Source organism: Pseudopodoces humilis, chromosome 18 (assembly GCF_049639895.1).
Source record: "Pseudopodoces humilis isolate 2021_Gansu_Grassland_sample_001 chromosome 18, ASM4963989v1, whole genome shotgun sequence".
NCBI lineage: Eukaryota > Metazoa > Chordata > Aves > Passeriformes > Paridae > Pseudopodoces > Pseudopodoces humilis.
The window spans coordinates 16,591,832-16,611,276 of record NC_142217.1 but is presented as its reverse complement, the minus strand read 5'-3'; the positions used below and the strand labels follow the sequence as shown (position 1 = coordinate 16,611,276).

The 19,445-nt window shown below is 50.3% G+C and overlaps 2 protein-coding genes across 7 annotated transcripts; one reads left to right on the top strand and one right to left on the bottom strand.

Moving 5' to 3' along the window:
* Positions 1 to 205: 205 nt before the first annotated feature.
* Positions 206 to 14,513, top strand: LOC102100911 (hydroxyacylglutathione hydrolase-like protein). 4 transcript variants are annotated; one of them, XM_088063940.1, is made up of 8 exons: positions 206 to 378; positions 1,377 to 1,441; positions 1,517 to 1,634; positions 2,032 to 2,140; positions 2,294 to 2,397; positions 2,533 to 2,634; positions 2,723 to 2,799; positions 3,067 to 3,378. In XM_088063940.1, exons 1-8 carry the CDS (start codon positions 274 to 276, stop codon positions 3,230 to 3,232), a joined length of 846 nt encoding a protein of 281 aa, XP_087920066.1. In that variant the 5' UTR covers positions 206 to 273; the 3' UTR covers positions 3,233 to 3,378. The 4 variants fall into 4 exon arrangements, with proteins under 4 accessions (XP_087920066.1, XP_005523135.1, XP_087920067.1 ...); XM_005523078.3 differs by having other exon boundaries at positions 2,720 to 2,799; XM_088063941.1 differs by lacking the exons at positions 2,723 to 2,799; positions 3,067 to 3,378 and adding an exon at positions 13,849 to 14,513.
* Positions 5,075 to 14,735, bottom strand: CIAO3 (cytosolic iron-sulfur assembly component 3). Of its 3 annotated transcripts, none has more exons than XM_014252680.2 (11): positions 14,520 to 14,735; positions 13,211 to 13,306; positions 11,993 to 12,136; positions 11,625 to 11,757; positions 10,897 to 11,031; positions 10,503 to 10,621; positions 9,074 to 9,245; positions 8,794 to 8,866; positions 7,750 to 7,884; positions 6,609 to 6,766; positions 5,075 to 5,865 (listed from the first exon to the last, which is right to left on the bottom strand). In XM_014252680.2, the coding sequence occupies exons 1-11, from the start codon at positions 14,583 to 14,585 to the stop codon at positions 5,627 to 5,629; spliced, it is 1,470 nt and encodes a 489-aa protein (XP_014108155.2). In that variant the 5' UTR covers positions 14,586 to 14,735; the 3' UTR covers positions 5,075 to 5,626. The 3 variants fall into 3 exon arrangements, with proteins under 3 accessions (XP_014108155.2, XP_005523134.2, XP_014108156.2); XM_005523077.3 differs by having other exon boundaries at positions 9,074 to 9,203; positions 14,520 to 14,722; XM_014252681.2 differs by lacking the exon at positions 14,520 to 14,735 and adding an exon at positions 13,477 to 13,854.
* Positions 14,736 to 19,445: the final 4,710 nt, after the last annotated feature.

Here is a 19,445-nt window from a genome sequence, read left to right as displayed (position 1 = left end):
TCCCTCCCCTTGTACCCCGCTGCCACCGGGGGCTGATCTGGGGGGCTGGGCTGGGGGGACCCCTCCTTCCTCCGGCCCCGGGGGGTGGCACAGGGACCGTCCCCAGCCCCCGGAGCCGCAGCGCCGGGGCCGTGCGGGCTCTGCCCGCCCCTCGCTGCGTGACCCGCCCCGCACACGGCGGCACCGCCCCGGCCCCGGCCCCGGCCCCGGCACCGGCACCGGCACCGCCCGCGGGGGACGCGGGGCCCGCACCCGCCGCGCCTCCCCGGGGCCATGAAGGTGAAGGTGATCTCCGTGCTGGAGGACAACTACATGTACCTGGTGATCGAGGAGAGCACCCGCGACGCCGTGGCTGTGGACGCGGCCGTCCCCAAAAGGGTGAGCGGGTGCCGCGGGTGGGTGGCGGAACAGAGGGGTGTCCGTGCTCTGGAGCATCCCCCGGCAGCTCTGACCCCTCCGGGTGTCTGTGGAGCATCCCCCGGCAGCTCTGACCCCTCCGGGTGTCTGTGGAGCATCCCCCGGCAGCTCTGACCCCTCCGGGTGTCTGTGGAGCATCCCCCCGCAGCTCTGACCCCTCCGGGTGTCCATGGGGCATCCCCCGGGCAGCACTGACCCCTCCGGGTGTCCATGGGGTATCCCCCGGCAGCACTGACCCCTCCGGGTGTCCATGGGGCATCCCCCGGGCAGCACTGACCCCTCCGGGTGTCCATGGGGCATCCCCCGGGCAGCACTGACCCCTCCGGCCCGTGGGGTGTCCCCGCACCGCAGCCGAGCCCCCAGACCCCGGAGCAAGCGGGGATAACCCCGAGCAGCCCCCGGAGCGGCAGTGCCGTGCCCAGTCCCCTTCTCCCGGGAAGGCAGCGGCCGGGATCTGCCCGTGTCCCTGTGCCTGGTGTCCCCTGTGCCTGTGTCCCTGTTCCTGGTGTCCCTGTTCCTGGTGTCCCTGTGCCACCCCCTCAGCGTTTGCTGCGGACTCGGGCACTTCCTTCCTCTCGGCTCCGGGAGCAGCCCGGGGTTTGTTCCTGAATGCTGTTGGCATCCGGAGCCTCCTGGCAGCCGAGCCGGGCTGGCAGTGCCCTGGTGGCCCTCGGGTGGGTGGCACGGCCGCCGTGTCCTTGCAGTGGCAGTGACCCCGTGCTCTCATCGTGCCTTCCCTAAGAAAGCACCGGCCAAAAATGGCACCGTCCCCATCCCCATGGCATCAGCGTGGTCCCGTCCTCCTGCTCCACTCAGGTCACACCTTTGTCCCACCCTCAGCGCGTGGTTTTGGGGGATTCCTCTGCCCGGTGACACAGGGGACAGGTCACGGTGTGTCTGTCTGTCTGTCTCTGTGTGTCTGTGTGTCACCTCTCACCGCTGCTCTGGCTCCCTTCCAGCTGCTGGAGATCATCAGGAAGGAGGACGTGGTGCTCAGGGCCATCCTCACCACCCACCACCACTGGTAGGTGTGACAGGGTCGGGGTGGCCGTGTCCCCACAGGGACGGTGCTCATTCCCAGCCCCTGCTCTGCCCACAGGGACCACGCCAGGGGCAACGAGGAGCTGGCCCAGCTCTTCCCCGGCCTGCGGGTGTTCGGGGCTGACGAGCGCATCGGGGCCCTCACGCACAAGGTCACCCACGGCCAGGAGCTCTCGGTGTGTGGCTGCAGCGCTGTGGGGACATTCGGGGCTCGGGGCCCTCACACGGGTCCTGCTCGGTGAGGTGGGGTGGTGACACTGTCCCCAGTGAGGAGCAGAGTGGGGTGGTGACACTGTCCTCGGTGGTCCCCAGTGGGGTTGGTGCTGCTGGGCCGTTCTCAGCTCTTCGTGCCCTTGGGGTGGTTGCAGATGTGGCCCCACGGATTCAAGGCTGGGATGCAGGAGAAACCTCATCCCAATCCCAGGCTGTTTGGGGTTGTGCTGGAGGGTCCCAAATGCCATCGGAGCAGACCCACGCAAAGCCCCATCAAATCTGCAGGGCCCCAGGTGGGGCGTGGGGAGGTCTGGGGGGGTCTGTCCCCCTCAGTGGGGCCCTGACCCTCTGTCCCCCCAGTTTGGGGCCATCAGGGTGAGGTGCCTCTTCACCCCGTGCCACACCTCGGGCCACATGTGCTACTTCATGTGGGAGGACGATTCCCCGGATGCTCCGGCTCTTTTCTCAGGTATCCCACCCTGCCCACGTGCCCCCCGTGGCTTTGGGGGACACGCTGTGTGCTGCCTGCCCCCCACTCAGCGCTCATGGGGTGAACCCAGCACCCCCTGGCACCCCCATCTCCGGCCCTGGGGTCCCTCTGTGCCCAGCCCCTGTCCCACAGGTGACACCCTGTTCGTGGGGGGCTGCGGGCAGTTCTTCGAGGGGACAGCGGAGCAGATGCACACCAACCTCACCCAAATCCTGGGGACTCTGCCCAAGGACACGGTGAGTGTCCCTCACCTCCCAGCCTGGGGAGGGCTCCTGAAGCCAGGAGGGGGCTCGGGGCAGGGATCCCGGGCTCAGGGCAGGGATCCCGGGCTCGGATCTGGGAGCGCATTTGATGCCGGGTGCCTCCTGCAGAAGGTTTTCTGTGGCCATGAATGCACCGTCAGAAACCTCAAATTCGCCTTGAAGGTGGAGCCAGAGAATGAAATGGTGAAGGAGAAGCTGGCGTGGGCCAGGGTAAGTGGCTGTGCCCCCTGTGCCAGGGCGGGGGCCGGGGCTGTGGGATGGCAGCGGGGTTTGGATGCCCGTGTTCCCTCGGCAGCAGCGCGATGATGAGGACCTGCCCACGGTGCCCTCCACGCTGCACGAGGAGTTCCTGTACAACCCCTTCCTGCGGGTCACGTAAGCACTGCTGGCACTGTCCCCAAACCCCCTCCTGTTCCCCTCCAGCACCATCCCTTTTCCCAAAGAACTGCTGGGAAATCCCAGCCCAGAACCAGGGGAGGGTTCCTGGGCATGGGGACAGCCCAGAGCCTCGTGTGCCCCAGCAGAGGGTGGCACTGCCCCTGTCCCTCCCTGTGGGCTGGGGTCCCCTCTGTCCCCAGAGCCCCGTGTGCTCCAGCAGAGGGTGGCACTGCCCCTGTCCATGCCAGGGCTGTTCCCTCGCAGGGAGGAGCCCGTGCAGAGGTTCACGGGCAGGACGGACCCCGTGGAGGTGCTGAGGACGCTGCGCTCCGAGAGGGACAACTTCAAGAAGCCCAAGGAGAGGCCCAACCCCCAGGCCATGCTGGCCTTCGACTGGGGGCTCTTCGGGCCCTTCCTGGAGAAGAAGTGACACCCCCAGGGCTCCCTCCTGGCTGTGCCCAGCTCGGATCCACTCCCAGCTGGGCACTGGATTTTGTCTTTAACCCGCTTTGTGTGAGGCTGCTCTGCTCTGCTCCGCTCCCCCTCTGGATCCTGGGATTCCCTGTGGAGCAGATCCCTTTGGAGAGCCCGGGCTGTGGGGCTGGGATGCTGGCAGAGGGTCAGGCCATGGGGCAGGGGACAGTTTTGGGGTCAGTGCAGGAGCTGCCAGCTGTCCGTGGCCATGGAAGGGAGGCAGGGAAGGGCAGGGAAAAGCGGGAATGCTCAGGGATTGTGCTGCTCCCCCAGTGCATCCCAATCCCAGGGTTTCTGTGGTGCTGGCTTTGGATCCCCAAACTGGGAGGCCACTGGTGGCACCAGTGCCCACCCAACTCCAGCCCCGTGCTAACAAACTCCTCATCACAGCAGGGGTTGGGTGGGTTTTCCCCCCTTTTTCCCCCAATTTTTCCAGTAAATCACACAGGGATTTCTGTAGGGATTTGTCGCTGCCTTGGGGAGCCCCTTGGACCACGTGGAGTGTCCAGGTGGAGCCCAGGGTCTGCCCCAGGAGGGATTTCCCAAGGTGGGACAGATTTGGGGCAGCCAAGAGAGAAAGTGCTGCCAGGCACCCCTTGCTTTTTGCTTTTCCCAAGATAAAAACTGGAGAACACTTGGTGCCAACTCCATGGACACTGCCTTGCCCTCAGGAGCCCGGGAGCAGCTGGGGCTCCCAGGCCTCCCCAGCCTTCACTTTGTGCAGAATCAGGGCTGTGTTTTATTTCTTTTTAAGTCTGAGAAAGGTGCAGAGTTTTATTTGCAGGTGTGGGGAGGCATTTCACACCACTGAAGTCATTACCTTTTTTTTTTCTTGTGGATGAGGGTTTGGTGGCAGCTCCCAGCACTGGGATGGAGTTGATTTCAGGGATTTTCATGTGTGGACTGTGAATTTCTTTGTTGCCACTGGAGTCTGGTTTGGGGCTTTTTCCTGTGCTACAAACTGGACCAAGGTTTTCTTTTTTCCTTTTATTAATTTATAGTTTGGATTTATTTCCCTGCGTGGAAAGGGAAGGATTTTTGGTACCATGGCCTGAATTCCTCAGTTTCCATCAAATGCTGGAGTTGGGGATGTCCCCTGTGTGTTCCTTTGGGATTTTATTGATCCTGGGAGCAGGGATGCTCCTGTGTGTGGGACCCAGCCCTGAGCCTGGGACAAATTCCAGCTGTTCCCAGTGCCAGCACAGAGATCCCAGGGAGTCCTGGGTGGCTTCAGTGACCTCAGAGCGTGTTGGTGACCTGGGAACTGGGGAAGTGACAAAGTGTAGAGCCCTGATTATTTCATTTCCTGCTAATTTAGCTTGACTGATTGTGCATTTCTGGGCTGATGCTCTGCACTGATTCCAGGCTGGAGCCTCTCCCTGTCCCCGTTTCCTGGTTTAGCCAAATCCCTGCATGGAAAAAGGGAATTCACTGGAAGCACCAATTTGCTCCTCAGGAAGGTGGGGAAGGGGCAGAAGGGGGAGGTTGATGCCTTAGAACACTGTGAGGTCATTAACGATCAGCAACAGCTGAAAAATGGAAAGCTTTTAATTAAAAACATGAAAATCAGCATTTGCTCTGTGGGTTCATTGGAATGTGCAGAGGAAGCTTTGGTTCCTGCCAGCCCCAAGGTCAGGAATTACTTTGTGGTAATTTTGGGATGTTCTCCATCAGTAAGTGCCTGTTCTGTCTGGATTTAGGGATATTATCCCTCAGTAAGTGGCTGCAGAGGGTGGGTAAGCGTGACAACTCCCTGACTCCCTGCTGTGTGCATAGGAAGGAAAGACAGAGAAAGAACTGCCCTTGGTATAAATTATTATAATTTAAGGACAAGGAATCACAGGGTTTTGTCCAGCATTCACTCCAGTCCCTTCCCAGCAGGCACTGAGCCAGCCCCAGGGATGATCCCAGGCTTTGGATGCCCCTCTCCGAGGGCACAGACCCTGCAGGGCAGCGAGCTGTGGCACCTCCAGGCCTCAGGAGACCATTTCTAACGCAGTGAGGACGTTCCAGCAGAGGCAGGCATGGAACTGAGAGCCGAGACAATCCAGCAAGGCCTGGGGGAGGAAGATTGGGGTGTGACACAAAGCTCAGTCTGGAGCTGAGCTCTCAATCCATTAACTGCTCGGTTCTGGCAGGAATGGGGCTGCTGGAACAGTGCAGGGTCTGGCCCATCAGCCCGGGATGTGTCTTCTGTCAGAATTTGGGGTTCATTCCCATCACCTCATCCTCCAGCTGAAGGAATGAGCAGTGCCAGGCACATTCCCAGAGGCAGGAATTGCACAGAGTCCTTGGAGAATCAGCAGTGGGAGTTCAGAAGGCACTGAGGATCTGCTGGGCTGGGCAGCCCTCACCACTTGATGTTGAGGGCAGAGTTTGCTCTCTCCACGGCGTGGTATTGTGTGTGCAGCACTTCCAGAACCTTCTCTGAGCCCCAGCCCCCCAGCCAGTGCTGGTAGAGCTCCCCCACAGCCTGGTTTTCCTCTGGAATCTCAGCCCTCAGGGATTCATACAACCTCTCCACCTGCTGCAGCTCCTCCTTGCTGGATTCCCCCTCCAGTTTGATTTGTCCTCCTCCATTCAAACAGCCTGGGGGGAAAGAAGGGATGGAGAATTTCAGCCGTAAATACCATCCTGAAGAAATTCCAGTTCATTTATTCTGCTCCTGCAAACAGCTGCAGGAATGAAAACACCTCAGGAAGGGAGGCTCAGTCCCAGTTATCTCCCAGCAGCACAGGGCAGGGAGATGCTGGGCTGGCTCCAGCTGGGAATCTGCCAGCTCTTATCTCCAGCCCCCAGGACAGAGCCAGAGCCCAGTCCAGGTGAGCCCAGCCTTGGAGGCTCAGCTGGAGGAAAGGGAAAAGTGCCTGGGATGTGTCCTGGGAGTTGGGCTGAACACTGGGAAGCTCCCAGAGCTCTGTGGATCCTTGGGAAGGAGCAGCTCTGAGAGACCCCTCAGTGGGTCCAGGCTGCCCTTGCTCCCAAGGAAAAGGAAAATGGAATAAAATATTAAGGAAGTGACTTTCTCCACCAGACACAGCAGCATTTTCTGTAAGTGTGATGGTCAGGGTTGGGCAGTTTCAGGGGGAAAATCCCCTCACTCAGGTACCAAAGAGCTCAGGAAAAACTCCTTAAATTAATTATGCAAATTTTGTATAACAGAATCCAGCTGCAATTCCATAAATCCTGAGGAATTGCTGGCTCAGAGGTAGGAGAATGCCCACACAGCTCTGAGGCTGTCACACCTCAAGGGGATGAGAAACCTCCCATTTTTCCTGTCTGGAATTCCCTGGAGCTCCTCCCAGGCTGGATTTGCAGCAGAGCAGCCTCACCTGAGGGACAGGCCATGACCTCCACGTAGTGATAGGGGCACTTCCCTCGCTTCAGCTTCTGCACCAGGTTCTGGATGTTCCTGAAGCCATAGGCCAGAGCAAACTGGAGCAGGACCTCTCCATCCCTCTCCAGGGTCACCTCCTGGAAGTCCTTGTTCCTGAGGGAGCAGAGCACAGGAAATGGCTTCTCCAAACGAAGTTTCTATTTTAAACTTCAAAGGGCCCTGTGCAAAACCCAAATTCTTTGTGAATCTCACTGAAGAGCTGTCCTAGTTCTGTGCAAGGAAAACAGGAAGGAATTCCTTCCAGAGCCTTCCAGGATTGCTGGGGCCACCTGAGCAGAGTTTGCTGAAGGACACCTGGGCTGGAAAAAGCTCGAAAAGCTCAACACAGGGAGCCTTGCCCTGACAGACAAGCAAAGTTCCTTCAGCCAACATTAAATCCCTGAAGGGATTTTTTAATTTCTACCAGATCATAAAACATGGGAACAAAGCCTTGAGGATTCCAGATTTCTAAGGTTGGTGGGAATACCTAATTCTGGTAAAAAGAAAAAGTAAGTAATTGGATTTTTATCAAATTTTTGAGACTGTTTTTTCTGCTTCCTAAACCAGGGGATCCTAAACATAAAAGTTGCTCGTTAGGGATATAATTAATTCCAAAGGATACACTAAATTATAACTGGGAAGCCAGAAGGAATCTAAGGTGGATGAGCCCCAATGCCCAAACTCAGGTGATTTATTTTCTCTTTCACTAGAGTTAAACAGAGCCCCAAAGCCCTCCCACAAGGTTTTCTGGGATCAATAATCAGTGACAAATCCCCTTGGCTGGCCTGATCCAAGGTGAGGAATCCCAGCTCCACCAGAATTCTGCCTTCTCAATTACTCTAAAATTTTATAATTATTATAGAAATTATCAGTGGAGGCCAAACTGCAGGGTGTGGGTGAGGAAGGGGCTGGAGTTCTCCTTGGGAAATTTTCCCTGGAATTCTGCATGGAATTGGCTGATTTATTGCTCAGCAGCTGGGGGAGGGAGCAGCCAACTCTCAGGCTGCAAGCGACCATCACAAAAAAAACAAACTCCAGCTCCTCAGCGAGGAGAATTCCTGAAAAACCGAGTTTTCTGTGGGATTTCAGCTTCTTACTTGAGAGGTTTGTAGTGGATTGAGCCCACGTGGATCCCGAAGAGCTCCTGGGCCGCGTGCCTGAAAACGTGCTCCAGGTACCCCCCCGAGCCCCCGCCGCGGTGGCTGCTGAGCTCCTCCTCAGCCCTGCCCAGCCTGGGGAGAGCACAGCAGCAGCTTCAGGGAATTTGGCATCAAACAAAGCTCCAGGGGCTTCAGGACAACGGGAGCAGCAGCCTCCTCTGAGCCCCGGCTTTTCCCTTTCTCCTGGGAATAGCACCAGGGCACAATGGGGTGTGCAGAGAGGTTGTGGATCCCTGAAGTGTCCCAGGCCAGGCTGGATGGGGCTTGGAGCAGCCTGGGAGGGTGGAAGGTGATGGGGTTGGATGAATTTCCAGTCTTTGCCACCCAAACCTTTCCAGGACTCCGTGATTCTCTATGGATCACCCTGTATCATCCAGGGAGGTGCTGCTGCTGAGCCTTTGGTGGAACTCTGGGGATGTTCCCCTTGCCCTGAAGCCAAGGCAGCTCTGGGTGCTCAGTGCAGAGCCAGCCCTGCTGTCACCTCACACCCCAAAATGTCACCCCACCCCAGTGTGTGCAGCTGGCCCTGGGGCAGAAATTCCTCCTCAGTTCAACAACCCCAGTCCCATCTGACACATCTCAAATGTCACTTTTCACTACAAGTCTTCTGGAGATTATCTGAGTGACCTAAATATCTGTTAGTTCTGCTCTAATTCTGGGGTCTTTGCAGTGCCTCTGATAACGAGGAGCAACAGCTTCTGCTCCAGGAAATTTTTATCACTGGGACAGATTCTTGTCCTTCCCAAAGCCTGCAGCAGCTTTTTGTGGGATGAAAGGAGCTGGAGTGATATTCTGTACATTAAATATTTTAACTCCCTGGTTCAAGTGACACAAGAAACCAAACCAAGGGCAAACACATCTGTGTGAAACAGCAGGAAAAGGGGAATTCTGAACTCCCTAAATCCTGAGGGAAAGGGAAATTCTGAACTCCCTAAATCCTGGAGGAAAGGGAACATGACTGAAAGGGGATTTTGTTCTTACATGGTGTCCAGGGGAGAGGGATCTACATCTGACAGGGACACTCCTTCTTGCTCCAGCAGCTTCAGCACTTCTCCTAGAGCAGAACCAGGCACAAAGAGTTCTTATTTTTGGGATACAGAAAAACAAACTCCCCCAGAGCAGTCCCTAAAACTGCAGCTGCATTTTACCAGGTCATGATTTGCAGTATTAAAGGTAAATATAGATCAATATCCAAAGCCAGGGGACACTGTAAGGCTCCCAGAATGAGCTGGAATTGGGAATCTCCTGTGGCTCTGCTTACCTGTGGTGATGACACAATCCACATCCCTGGTCTGGTATTCCTGGTTGAAAAAGTCTGGCCTGGAGGCCTCCAGCTTTTTGTCATAGCAGGGCATGACTGTGACGTGGTAGATCCTGTCAGGGGGCAGGTGCTGCAAGAGAGACAAGGCTGGGGCAGCCAAAATCCCCCTGTCCTCAGGGAGGGCATGCCAGGAGCAAAGGAGAGTGGGTTAAATAATGCCATCATCCCTACTCTTAGTGAAAATTTGTGTGTGTAGATATTTCTGCATAAATGAAATGATTTCTCTCCTGGAAGACAATTTCAGCCAGGGTCTGCAGTCATGCTCCTTCACAGGTTTTGTGGAATCCTGGAATGGTTTGGGTTGGGAGGGACCTTAAAGCTCATCCAGTTCCAACCCCAACACCTCCCACTGTCCCAGGCTGCTCCAAGCTTGTCCAGCCTGGCCTTGGACACTTCCAGGGATCCAGGAGCAGCTTCTCTGGGAATTCCATCCCAATTCCACACCCTCCCATCCAGGAATTCCTTCCCAATATCTAACCCTGCCCTCTGGCAGTGGGCAGCCATTCCCTGTGTCCTGGCACTCCAGGCCCTTGGGAATCATCTCTTTCCATCTTTCCTGAGGTTCCCTTCAGCTCCTGGAAGTTTCCCTCACTCTGGTGCAATGATCCAAGGTCAGGCAGGGGAGCCAATCCCTAATTAAGCCTTCAGGGAATAAACTTCCTCCCTGCTCCCAAAGCTCAGCCCCTCAGGACATGATCTGGAGTCCCACAAAAACCTCGGGATCATCCAAGCAATAAACACAGGCTGAGCAAACAGGTCACTGACCCGGGGCCACTGTTTCAGTCTCTTGTGCCAAATAATTCCCACAAGTTGCCAAATTTTGTCCTGAATCTGCAGCTGCCCCGTGCAAGTGTCAAAGTGCTGCTCCTCCATAAACCCCACAAGAAATCCACTGGGTGCTGCAGCCCTTCCTGGCCCAATGCAGGCTGTTTGTTTGGACTGCAGCTCCCACCTGGAAAGATTCCAGAGGTTACAGGCTAAGGACAGAAGCAGAACATCAAGATGGGAATGAGGGATCATTTCTAGAGAAGCCACGCTCTGCACGTAAGCACCGACTGCGGCCTTGGCTTGGGTCACTTAACTTGAAATCATTCACCAGCCCTGCACAACAGGAGCACAAAGGCACTGAAAATAATGTTCCTCAGCTTTCCCAAATAATTCAGAGGCTTTAATTTAATTAGCCTGTGATTAGTGTTCTACCCTAATTACTATTCATTAGCTAAGACAGAAGTGAGGAAGATTTGCTGCCTTCTGCAAGGCAATATTGACCCTTGAATGTGTCTAACACAGCAAAAAAAAAAATTAAAAATCGGCCTAAATGTTGAATTTGAGGAATTCTGCAGTAAGAAGAGCATTTTTAGAGCTTTACCTGCTGCTCTGCAAAGTAGCCCTTGACCAAGGAGCCCATGACCTGCTGGGGGGATTTGGTGGTGCTGATGTGGGGAATGATGAAGCTGCCGTGGGTTTTCTCTGCGTAGCAGATCCAACCTGGAAGGAACATAATTAACAACTGAAATTAAAGAATAAGAAGCAGACCTTCACTCTGCTCATTCTCCCCACAGCCCAGGTTTAGTGCCCATCAATAACCATTTTTTCAGCCTCAAAAGCCAAGTAAGACCAGATTCACTGGAAGATGTCCCACCACTGCTTTAACACCAAGATCTGTGCTGTGAGGAGAATAATCCCACAGGTAAAAAAACATCCATTTGCACCTTTCTGAGCAGCTGCAGGATTTTTGATTGCAGCTGGAACTGAAGCCATACCTGGGCAGGCAGAGGCCAGCATGGGCAGAGCCTTTTTGTCGTCTGCTTGTCTGTGGAAGCGTCTCACAAACTCCCTCTGGCTCTCCAGGAGGCTGAAGTTCCTGGAGAAAGTTGTGTCAAACACGTGGTGCACACCTGGGCAGGACAGCAGCTGGGTTAAAACCCTCAGGACACAGCAAAATGTGACAAAAAACCTTCCACTCCAACCAGAGGCAAACTCAGTCGCAGGTACCGAGCCCTGCAGTTGACAGGGAAGGTTTTTCAGGTCAGAGGAGAAGTGACAGGAGAGGTGGAAATGTAAAATGTCAATTTATTTTCAATGGTTCTTCCCAGTTTTCATAGACTGATGGAATGGTTTGGGTTGGCAAGGACCTTCAAGCTCAGCCAGTTCCATGGGCAGGGACATTTCCCACTATCCCAGGGTGATCCAACCCAGCCTTGGGTACTTCCAGGGATGGAGCAGCCCCAGCTTCTCTGGGAATCTGTGCCAGGGCCTCCCCACCCTCCCTGCCAGGAATTCCACCCCAATCTCCCATCTGGAGATTTAAATCCTTTCCCTTGTCCTGTTACCATCTGCCCTCAGAAAAAGTGCCTCACCCTCCTTTTTTCCAAGCTTTCCTTCCCTCACTCCAAATTCATCCTGTGAGTGAATTTTGGACAGTTTGGAATCCACTTTCAGCTCGTGCTGAACCCCCAGGCCAGAGAGCAGAGCACAGCCCCACACTTGCCTAAACTCTTGAGGAACGTGGTCAGCTTCTGAGCTGTCTCCAGCAGCCCCAGCTTGCACCTTGCAGCCAGGGAGGCTCTGGACTGGGGAGAGACAGAAACCACCACCAGTTTCTGCTCGTGGGCAGCAGCAGCCTGGAAAAAACAACCAAACAATCCCAAACTGTGGCACAGGCAGAGCTGGCAGCACCCCAGAGCTCCTCACGTTCACTCTGAGGCAGGGATTGACACCAAACCCTTCCAAACTCTTTAAAAAAATGAGAATAAACCAGAATAGTGCAGCAAGAACAGCCTGGGATCCGTCAGGGCTCTGAAATTCCCTTTTCCTGTGGATTTTCCCTTTTTTTCTCCAGGGATGAGTGGAACCCACCTTGTTGAGAGCCAGCACCTTGCAGAGCTCCCCGTGGCTCTGCTGGCTGACCAGAACGCTCTCAGCCGAGGTGATGCAGCCACTGCAGGCCAGGCAATCGTTCAGGGTGATTTTGGCCTTCTCCAGCTTTTGTGCTTCCCCATCCTACGAAAAAACACCCAGAGCAGGCTCAGTTCTGATCCCAGAATTGAAGGAGCAATTTCCTCACTTTGTTCCAAATCATAATGAAGATGCTGCTCTTTCAATGCTCTTGGTTTATCATTTAAAAGAAATCTTTATTTTTAATAAGATGAGGACAAAGTCACCTGAAGTTGGCTGCTTCTAATGGATAATTTGGCACAGGAAGGGGAATTTGCTGAGGGATTTCATCCCAGACACTGGAAGGGATTATTTTCCCTTCTATCTGTCCTGAATAATTTGATTTTCCCAAGAGATTCTCCTCTAATCATCACTCCTCAATAAAGCCAGGAATAGATCAGGAAACGAGGCATAATTAAATTTTTAAAATAAGGAACCAGACTCCTTTAGAAGTGCTGTATCCTCCTTTTTTTAAATTAAAATCTGCCTAAAGTTCCAAGTTCCATCCCTAGAGGAATTCCCAGCTTGGTTAACAGAGCAATGCCAACTTTTTTTGGTGAAAACAGGAAAAACTCAACCTGAATTTTGGAAGCTTCTGAATTCTTTAAGCTTTTAAAGAAATAATTTGAAATATTGTTTTAAAAAAATCCAGCAAGATTTATTAAAAAGATCTTGAGTAAATCTCTGAGTGAACACAAGGACATTGTCACAACCAACATGGAATTGCCAATCCTTAAATATTGATAAAATAAATAAACTTTTCATTTTATCTGCTCTCTTATGGAAATCATCACCAATTAATGGCATTGTTTCGGAGCATAAAAAACTGGAATAAACTGGAAATACTGATTATAAAATGACTGCTTAGAAATGAATTTATAAGTTAAAATCCTGATAAATTAAATTTTAATGCAATCTCAGCTTATCTAATCTTATATTAATAATAAGTAATTAATGCCAGTGTTTGAGAGCATAAAAGTGACACAAAATTGGAGTTATTGATTATAAATCAGAAAGAAAAAAAATTCCAAGAATGCTGACAACATCTCTTTGAGGCATTAAACGGATGTAGATAATTAAAATACTTAATATACATTCATTTCTGTGGGATTTTTACACTCAACAGAAGACCCCACGTACCTGATTGACCTGGAAATAGCTTCCATCAGCTTCGATTCTGATCTTGGCTGCTGCTTTTCCAGGCTTTTTGTCCACTTTTACAGGCTTGATGCATTCCTGAAAGAGCAGCAGAGCCTGGAATTGAGGAGCTGAGCGAGGAAGAGGGGATTGAACACAAATAAAGGGATCAAACAGCAGCTCTGCATCCTCCCCCCTCAAACCAGGCTGGAATTGCCCCGAGTTTCTTTCAGCAGTGTAAGAAAAATGTCAAAGCAGAGGTTCCTCACCCCTTTGGAACAGGAAGAACACTTTTCCAGCATCATCCCAAGCCCACGGGAGAATCCTGCTCTTTCTGAAGCTCTGGTTTTGGAGCTTTGACAGGAACAGAGGCTGGCCAGCCTCTTCCTCCTCCTCCCCAAAATCCGGGAGCAAATCCCGACTCTTCCCTGCAGATCCCGGCCCGAGGAGGTGCTCAGTGCCAGCCAGGGTTGGATTTTGTGACAGAAGGAGCTCTCAGGAGCTCAGCTTTGCTCCGGTGTCCCGGCACAAGTCCCAAGGGCTTTTCTGAATTTTATCCACTTTTTATTATTCAAGAACCCCGTGACTCCTTGTCCTACTTCTCCTTTGAGTTTCCCCCCTAAATTAATCCATCTTTGCAGGACTCAGAGCCTTGCAGGAACGACTCATTTGGATCCTTCACTCAAAACACAGAAGCAGAGCTCCTTATTTACGTGAAGAATAAATAAAACCAAAGCAAACCCAAGCCCTACACGGAGAATTAACGGGATTTGCTATTTCCTTTTCCACCGATCTCATCTCGGCTCGGTTTTCCTGCCGTGTTTCTCAGCATCCAGGATTATTATTTTGCATTTCCGCAGTGCAAAATAATAAATAATAATAAATGCATTGACAGGAGCAGATCCTCGCCGCTCATTCCCTCCCGAACGCCGTGGGCTTCCCTCCCATCCACGGAAACCTCCAACTTTTCCTGGGGAACTCTAAATTAAAATCGCTTTCCTGGGACGGGGCTGAGCCTGCCGTGACCCCACAGTGACCCCACAGCGACCCCACAGTGACCTTGAGCCCTGCGCAAGGAGGGACAGCGCCCAATCCTCACTTTTAGCCCTTTTTCCATCCCCAGCAGCAGCGGGAGAAGGTCTGAGGGGGGTGGGCGCGTTCCCCGTGCCGTGAGGCAGCGGCTGAGGGTGGCACCACCCGGCTCCCCTTAGCGCCCACCCCGCGGCTCCCGGCGGCCTCTTGAGCCCCTGGCTGCCTCGTGAGCCCCTGGCCGCGGGAGTCCCCGGCCCTGTCACCCCCGGTGTGGCCCCACCTGCGAGGGAGCGATGAAATCGTCGAGCTCCGTCAGCTGCAGCACCCCGCTGAACCGGGCCGCCATGGCCGCCGCCAAGCGACGCGCCGCACGTCGTAAAACGGGACTACAACACCGCCGCAAAGCGAACAGCCACACTGTCGTACAACGGGACTGCCACACCGCCGCAAAGCGAACAGCCACACTGTCGTACAATGGGACTGCCACACCGCCGCAAAGCGAACAGCCACACTGTCGTAAGAGCGCCCTCCACACCGCCGCGATTATAATATCACATTTTTAATTTTTGCCCTGTAAATATCAAATTTTTGGAATAAACTAACGCTATATAAGGCCTCTTGGCGTGCTAAGCAAATATAAAGGTGTCGGCGCTAGGAAAATCTGGTGTGAGTCCTTTCAAGCGCTGGTGGCTGTTGGGAATCTCCTGCCTCAAAGAGAATCCTGAAATTAAATCCCAGCAAATGTTTCAGGCTCTGAAGAACTATTATTATTATTATAATTATTATAATTATAATTATAATTATAATTATTATTATTATTATTATTATTATTATTATTATTATTACTACTACTACTATTACTACTATTACTACTATTATTATTGCTATTGCTATTATAGTAGTAGTAGTAACAACAATAATTTGTGATAATTAGGTACAAAATGAGTGAAGCTCCTGCGTGCTGAGGTAAATCCCTTAGCAGCCGGGTGCTAAGGGGGTACTTAAGGACAGGATTTAGGGCTGGGAACATTTGGGGTTTAGGGAGAGTGAGAGACAGGGATTAGTTGAGTTTTGCTCTGATTTTTCAGGGCTGGGCTGTGCAGGGCCTGGCACCCACTGCAGGTGTCCCTGCACACAGACATTTATATTATTTCTATTTATTTGTCTTTTTATTTTTATATTTGTATTTATTTTGATAGATTTATATTTATTTACATTTATATTTATACCGATATTTTTACCCGCAGCGGGTTAAGCTGCTCTGTCCCATCCCCAGGTGTCAGCCTTGCTGTGAGAGGGAGCGTTTCTGGTGCTCCCAGCACCTCTCCTGCTTCCCCTGGAATGTGGGGATGGAATCTGTGGGATGGGATGGGATCCATGGGATGGGATGGGATCCATGGGATGGGATGGGATGGGATGGGATGGGATGGGATCCATGGGATGGGATGGGATGGGATGGGATGGGATGGGATGGGATGGGATGGGATGGGATGGGATGGGATGGGATGGGATGGGATGGGATGGGATGGGATGAGATCCATGGGATAGGATGGGATGGGATCTATGGGATGGGATGGGATGAGATCCATGGGATGGGATGGGATGGGATGGGATGGGATGGGATGGGATCCATGGGATGGGATGGGATGGGATGGGATGGGATGGGATGGGATGGGATGGGATGGGATGGGATGGGATGGGATGGGATGGGATGGGATCCATGGGATAGGATGGGATGGGATCTATGGGATGGGATGGGATGAGATCCATGGGATGGGATGGGATGGGATGGGATGGGATGGGATGGGATCCATGGGATGGGATGGGATGGGATGGGATGGGATGGGATGGGATGGGATGGGATGGGATGGGATGGGATGGGATGGGATGGGATGAGATCCATGGGATAGGATGGGATGGGATCTATGGGATGGGATGGGATGAGATCCATGGGATGGGATGGGATGAGATCCATAGGATGGGATGGGATCCATGGGATGGGATGGGATCCATGGGATGGGATGGGATCCATGGGATGGGATCCATAGGGTGGGATGGGATGGGATGGTATCCATGGGATGGGATGGGATCCATGGGATCCATAGGATGGGATGGATGCTGCAAACCGCTCTCCCAGTGACCCTAATACCTGTGACACTTCCCCTGCTGTCCCCAGAGTGTCCCCAAGGCCCAGCAGAGCAGGTCTCTGCTCTCCTGAGAGGCTCCAGCCTCAGCAGAGCTGGGGACAGGGCACAGCACACGTCACAGCAATCACTTTTCCTTTTTCACCTTTCCTTTTTTAGCTTGTTTGAATTGCAGGGCTTGGAGCTGGAGGTGGCTTTTGACTTGTGAAATGCAAATATTGCACAGGAGAGAGGGAGGGAGGGAGGGAGAAGCCAAGGAAAATCCCTTGTGCAAACCTGCAGGAAGGTACAGAGGGATGGTCGGGGTTTAATCCCAGCTACAAACGGGTATTTGATGCTGTTTGTCCTTTTTGATGTGTCCCCAATGTCCCTGTGACACAGCAGGAGCCAGGACAGGATCTGCTCTGCAGATCCCAGAGCAGGGGATAAATCAGGGTTGGGTTTAGAGGGGTGTTTGTGTTTTTGCTCTGCAGATCCCAGAGCAGGGGATAAATCAGGGTTGGGTTTAGAGGGGTGTTTGTGTTTGTGTTTGTATTTTTGTTCTGCAGATCCCAGAGCAGGGGATAAATCAGGGTTGGGTTTAGAGGGGTGTTTGTGTTTGTGTTTGTATTTTTGTTCTGCAGATCCCAGAGCAGGGGATAAATCAGGGTTGGGTTTAGATGGGCTGGGGTGTTTGATGGCAGGAAAAGATCTCTGACACCTCTGGCTTCCTTCTCTCCTTCTTTGCTGTTGAAAATCCCCCTCAGGCAAGGGGCAGCTGAGGATGGGATCAGAGAATCTCTGAGGTTTAAAAAGTCCTTTAGAAATCCAACCATTCCCCCTGGACAGCCAAGGCCACCACCAAAACCTGTCCCCAAGCCCAGCTTTGAAATCCCTCCTGGGCTGTGACTCCACCATCGCCTTGGGCAGCTGTGCCAGGGCTGGGCACCCCTCTGGGTGAGGAAATTTTTTATTAATCTCCAAATTAAACTTCCCCTGGTGCAACTGGAGGCCATTTCCTCGTGTCCTGTCCCTCATTCCCTGGCACAGACGGTCGTGCATGAGCTGGAAAACACAAACCCTCAGTGTCAGGCTCTGCTGACCCCTCTGGCATTTTTAGGTGTGGGCTCTGCAGCACCTTGGAGACAAAATTGTTTATTTTCCCAACTCAGAACAGGAGGCTTGAGCAAACAGAGTGACACAAGCTCCTTGGAGAAGCAAATATTGTCCTGTTTATAAAAATCTCTCTGCTGGTGACATTTAAGGAGCGGCTGCGTCACCCCCCGAGGTCACAGGGCTGGCACATCCTCCCCCAGCTCTGTGCCAGGCTCAGAAACTCTCTATAAAATAAATAAATAAAATAAATAAAATCTATAAAATAAAATAAAATATATAAAACCCCACAAAGAACACCCAAAAAAACAATGTAAAAAGAATTTGTGCCACGGATCCTGCTGTGGTCGATAATTCCCTGTTTGTCATTGTGAGGAAATGACATTCAGGACTCCCCAAAAATCAAATTTACGCCACGGCACGATGAGTCAGAGATCAAACAAAGCTCAAGAATTCCTGTAATGTATTAAAAAACCCTCCAAGAAATATTTGAATATCTACAAAGTTCATGAGTACACAGTGCAATGGAAATGGAAATTTTATTTTCGATAAAATAATATTTTATCAAATTGGTCAAAACATCAAAATAAAGAAATGATCAAAAATTTATCAAATTTATCATATTTACCAAATAGTATTGGCTGTCATTGATTTGTTTCATTGGAATTCATAGATTGGCTTTTTGCATCACAAGTATTTTGATATAGTACAATTTATACTCATTTTAACTGCTTTGTAAAGTCTGTCAGTTCATGTATAGTTCACTATATTTAAATATAATATATATAAAATATTCTATTATATATAGCTATATAATAATATATATAGTATACATAATAATCTATAATATGTATTCTATAATATATAAAATATTTATGATAATATATACTATACAATAGTACATTATATATTATTTATTATACAATAAGATATTTATTTTATATATTATATACTACATGTTACTATAAACTCTATTATATATAAATAGTAATTAATATAATTAGTCTACATATATTATATGCACTCTATTTTATATACAAGATATATTATATATTATTTTAATATATTAAATATAATTTGTATATTTATCTCAATATAATTAAGATAATATAATTTATACAATTAATACTTCTATTTAATTGAAAGTCAATGATTCTGATTCTTCCATCTGTGGCCTGGCCTGTGATAAAATAACAGTGATAAAATATATGATAAAATAACAGTGATAAAATATATGATAAAATATATGATAAAATATGTTATAAAATATGTTATAAAATATATGATAAAATATATGATAAAATATATGATAAAATGTATTATAAAATATATGATAAAATATATGATAAAATATATAATAAAATATATTATAAAATATGTTATAAAATATGTTATAAAGTATATGATAAAATATATGATAAAATATATGATAAAATATATAATTAAATATATTATAAAATATGTTATAAAATATGTTATAAAATATATGATAAAATGTATTATAAAATATATGATAAAATATATGATAAAATATATGATAAAATATATAATTAAATATATTATAAAAACATAAAATATGTTATGAAATATATGATAAAATATGTTATAAAATATATGATAAAATATATTATAAAATGTATTATAAAATATGTTATAAAATATATTAAAAATATATGATAAAATATATGATAAAATAACTGTGACAAAACCCATCAGGAACATCCAAGAAAGAGATTTCTCCTCTCTCAGGGAGCGTGAGCCACCAGGATAAAACCACAGGCAAGAAATAAAACACATTTCCAGCGTGTGCTGCAGAAACTCAGGGGTTAAAGGCAAACCAGGGAGTTCCTGCACACCAAAACCTGAAAGGAATATTTGAATTATGTCTCAGGTAATTGCTGTAACCCCAGCAGTGTAACTGGGTAGAAAGAACACGATTTGAATTGCCTCTTTGGCTCTTCACCAGATTT

What these genes read in the sequence shown, in the direction of transcription:
- LOC102100911 (XM_088063938.1), top strand. Translation starts at nt 274, where the DNA reads ATGAAGGTGAAGGTGATCTCCGTGCTGGAGGACAACTACATGTACCTG. An exon ending in CCCACGGCCAGGAGCTCTCG is followed by an intron (nt 1,635 to 2,031) that starts GTGTGTGGCTGC and finishes CTGTCCCCCCAG; the next exon opens with TTTGGGGCCATCAGGGTGAG. An exon ending in AGAAGCTGGCGTGGGCCAGG is followed by an intron (nt 2,635 to 3,066) that starts GTAAGTGGCTGT and finishes GTTCCCTCGCAG; the next exon opens with GGAGGAGCCCGTGCAGAGGT.
- CIAO3 (XM_014252680.2), bottom strand. Translation starts at nt 14,585, where the DNA reads ATGGCGGCCCGGTTCAGCGGGGTGCTGCAGCTGACGGAGCTCGACGAT. An exon ending in GCTATTTCCAGGTCAATCAG is followed by an intron (nt 12,137 to 13,210) that starts GTACGTGGGGTC and finishes GTTTTTTCGTAG; the next exon opens with GATGGGGAAGCACAAAAGCT. An exon ending in ATCCACTACAAACCTCTCAA is followed by an intron (nt 6,767 to 7,749) that starts GTAAGAAGCTGA and finishes CTGCTCCCTCAG; the next exon opens with GAACAAGGACTTCCAGGAGG.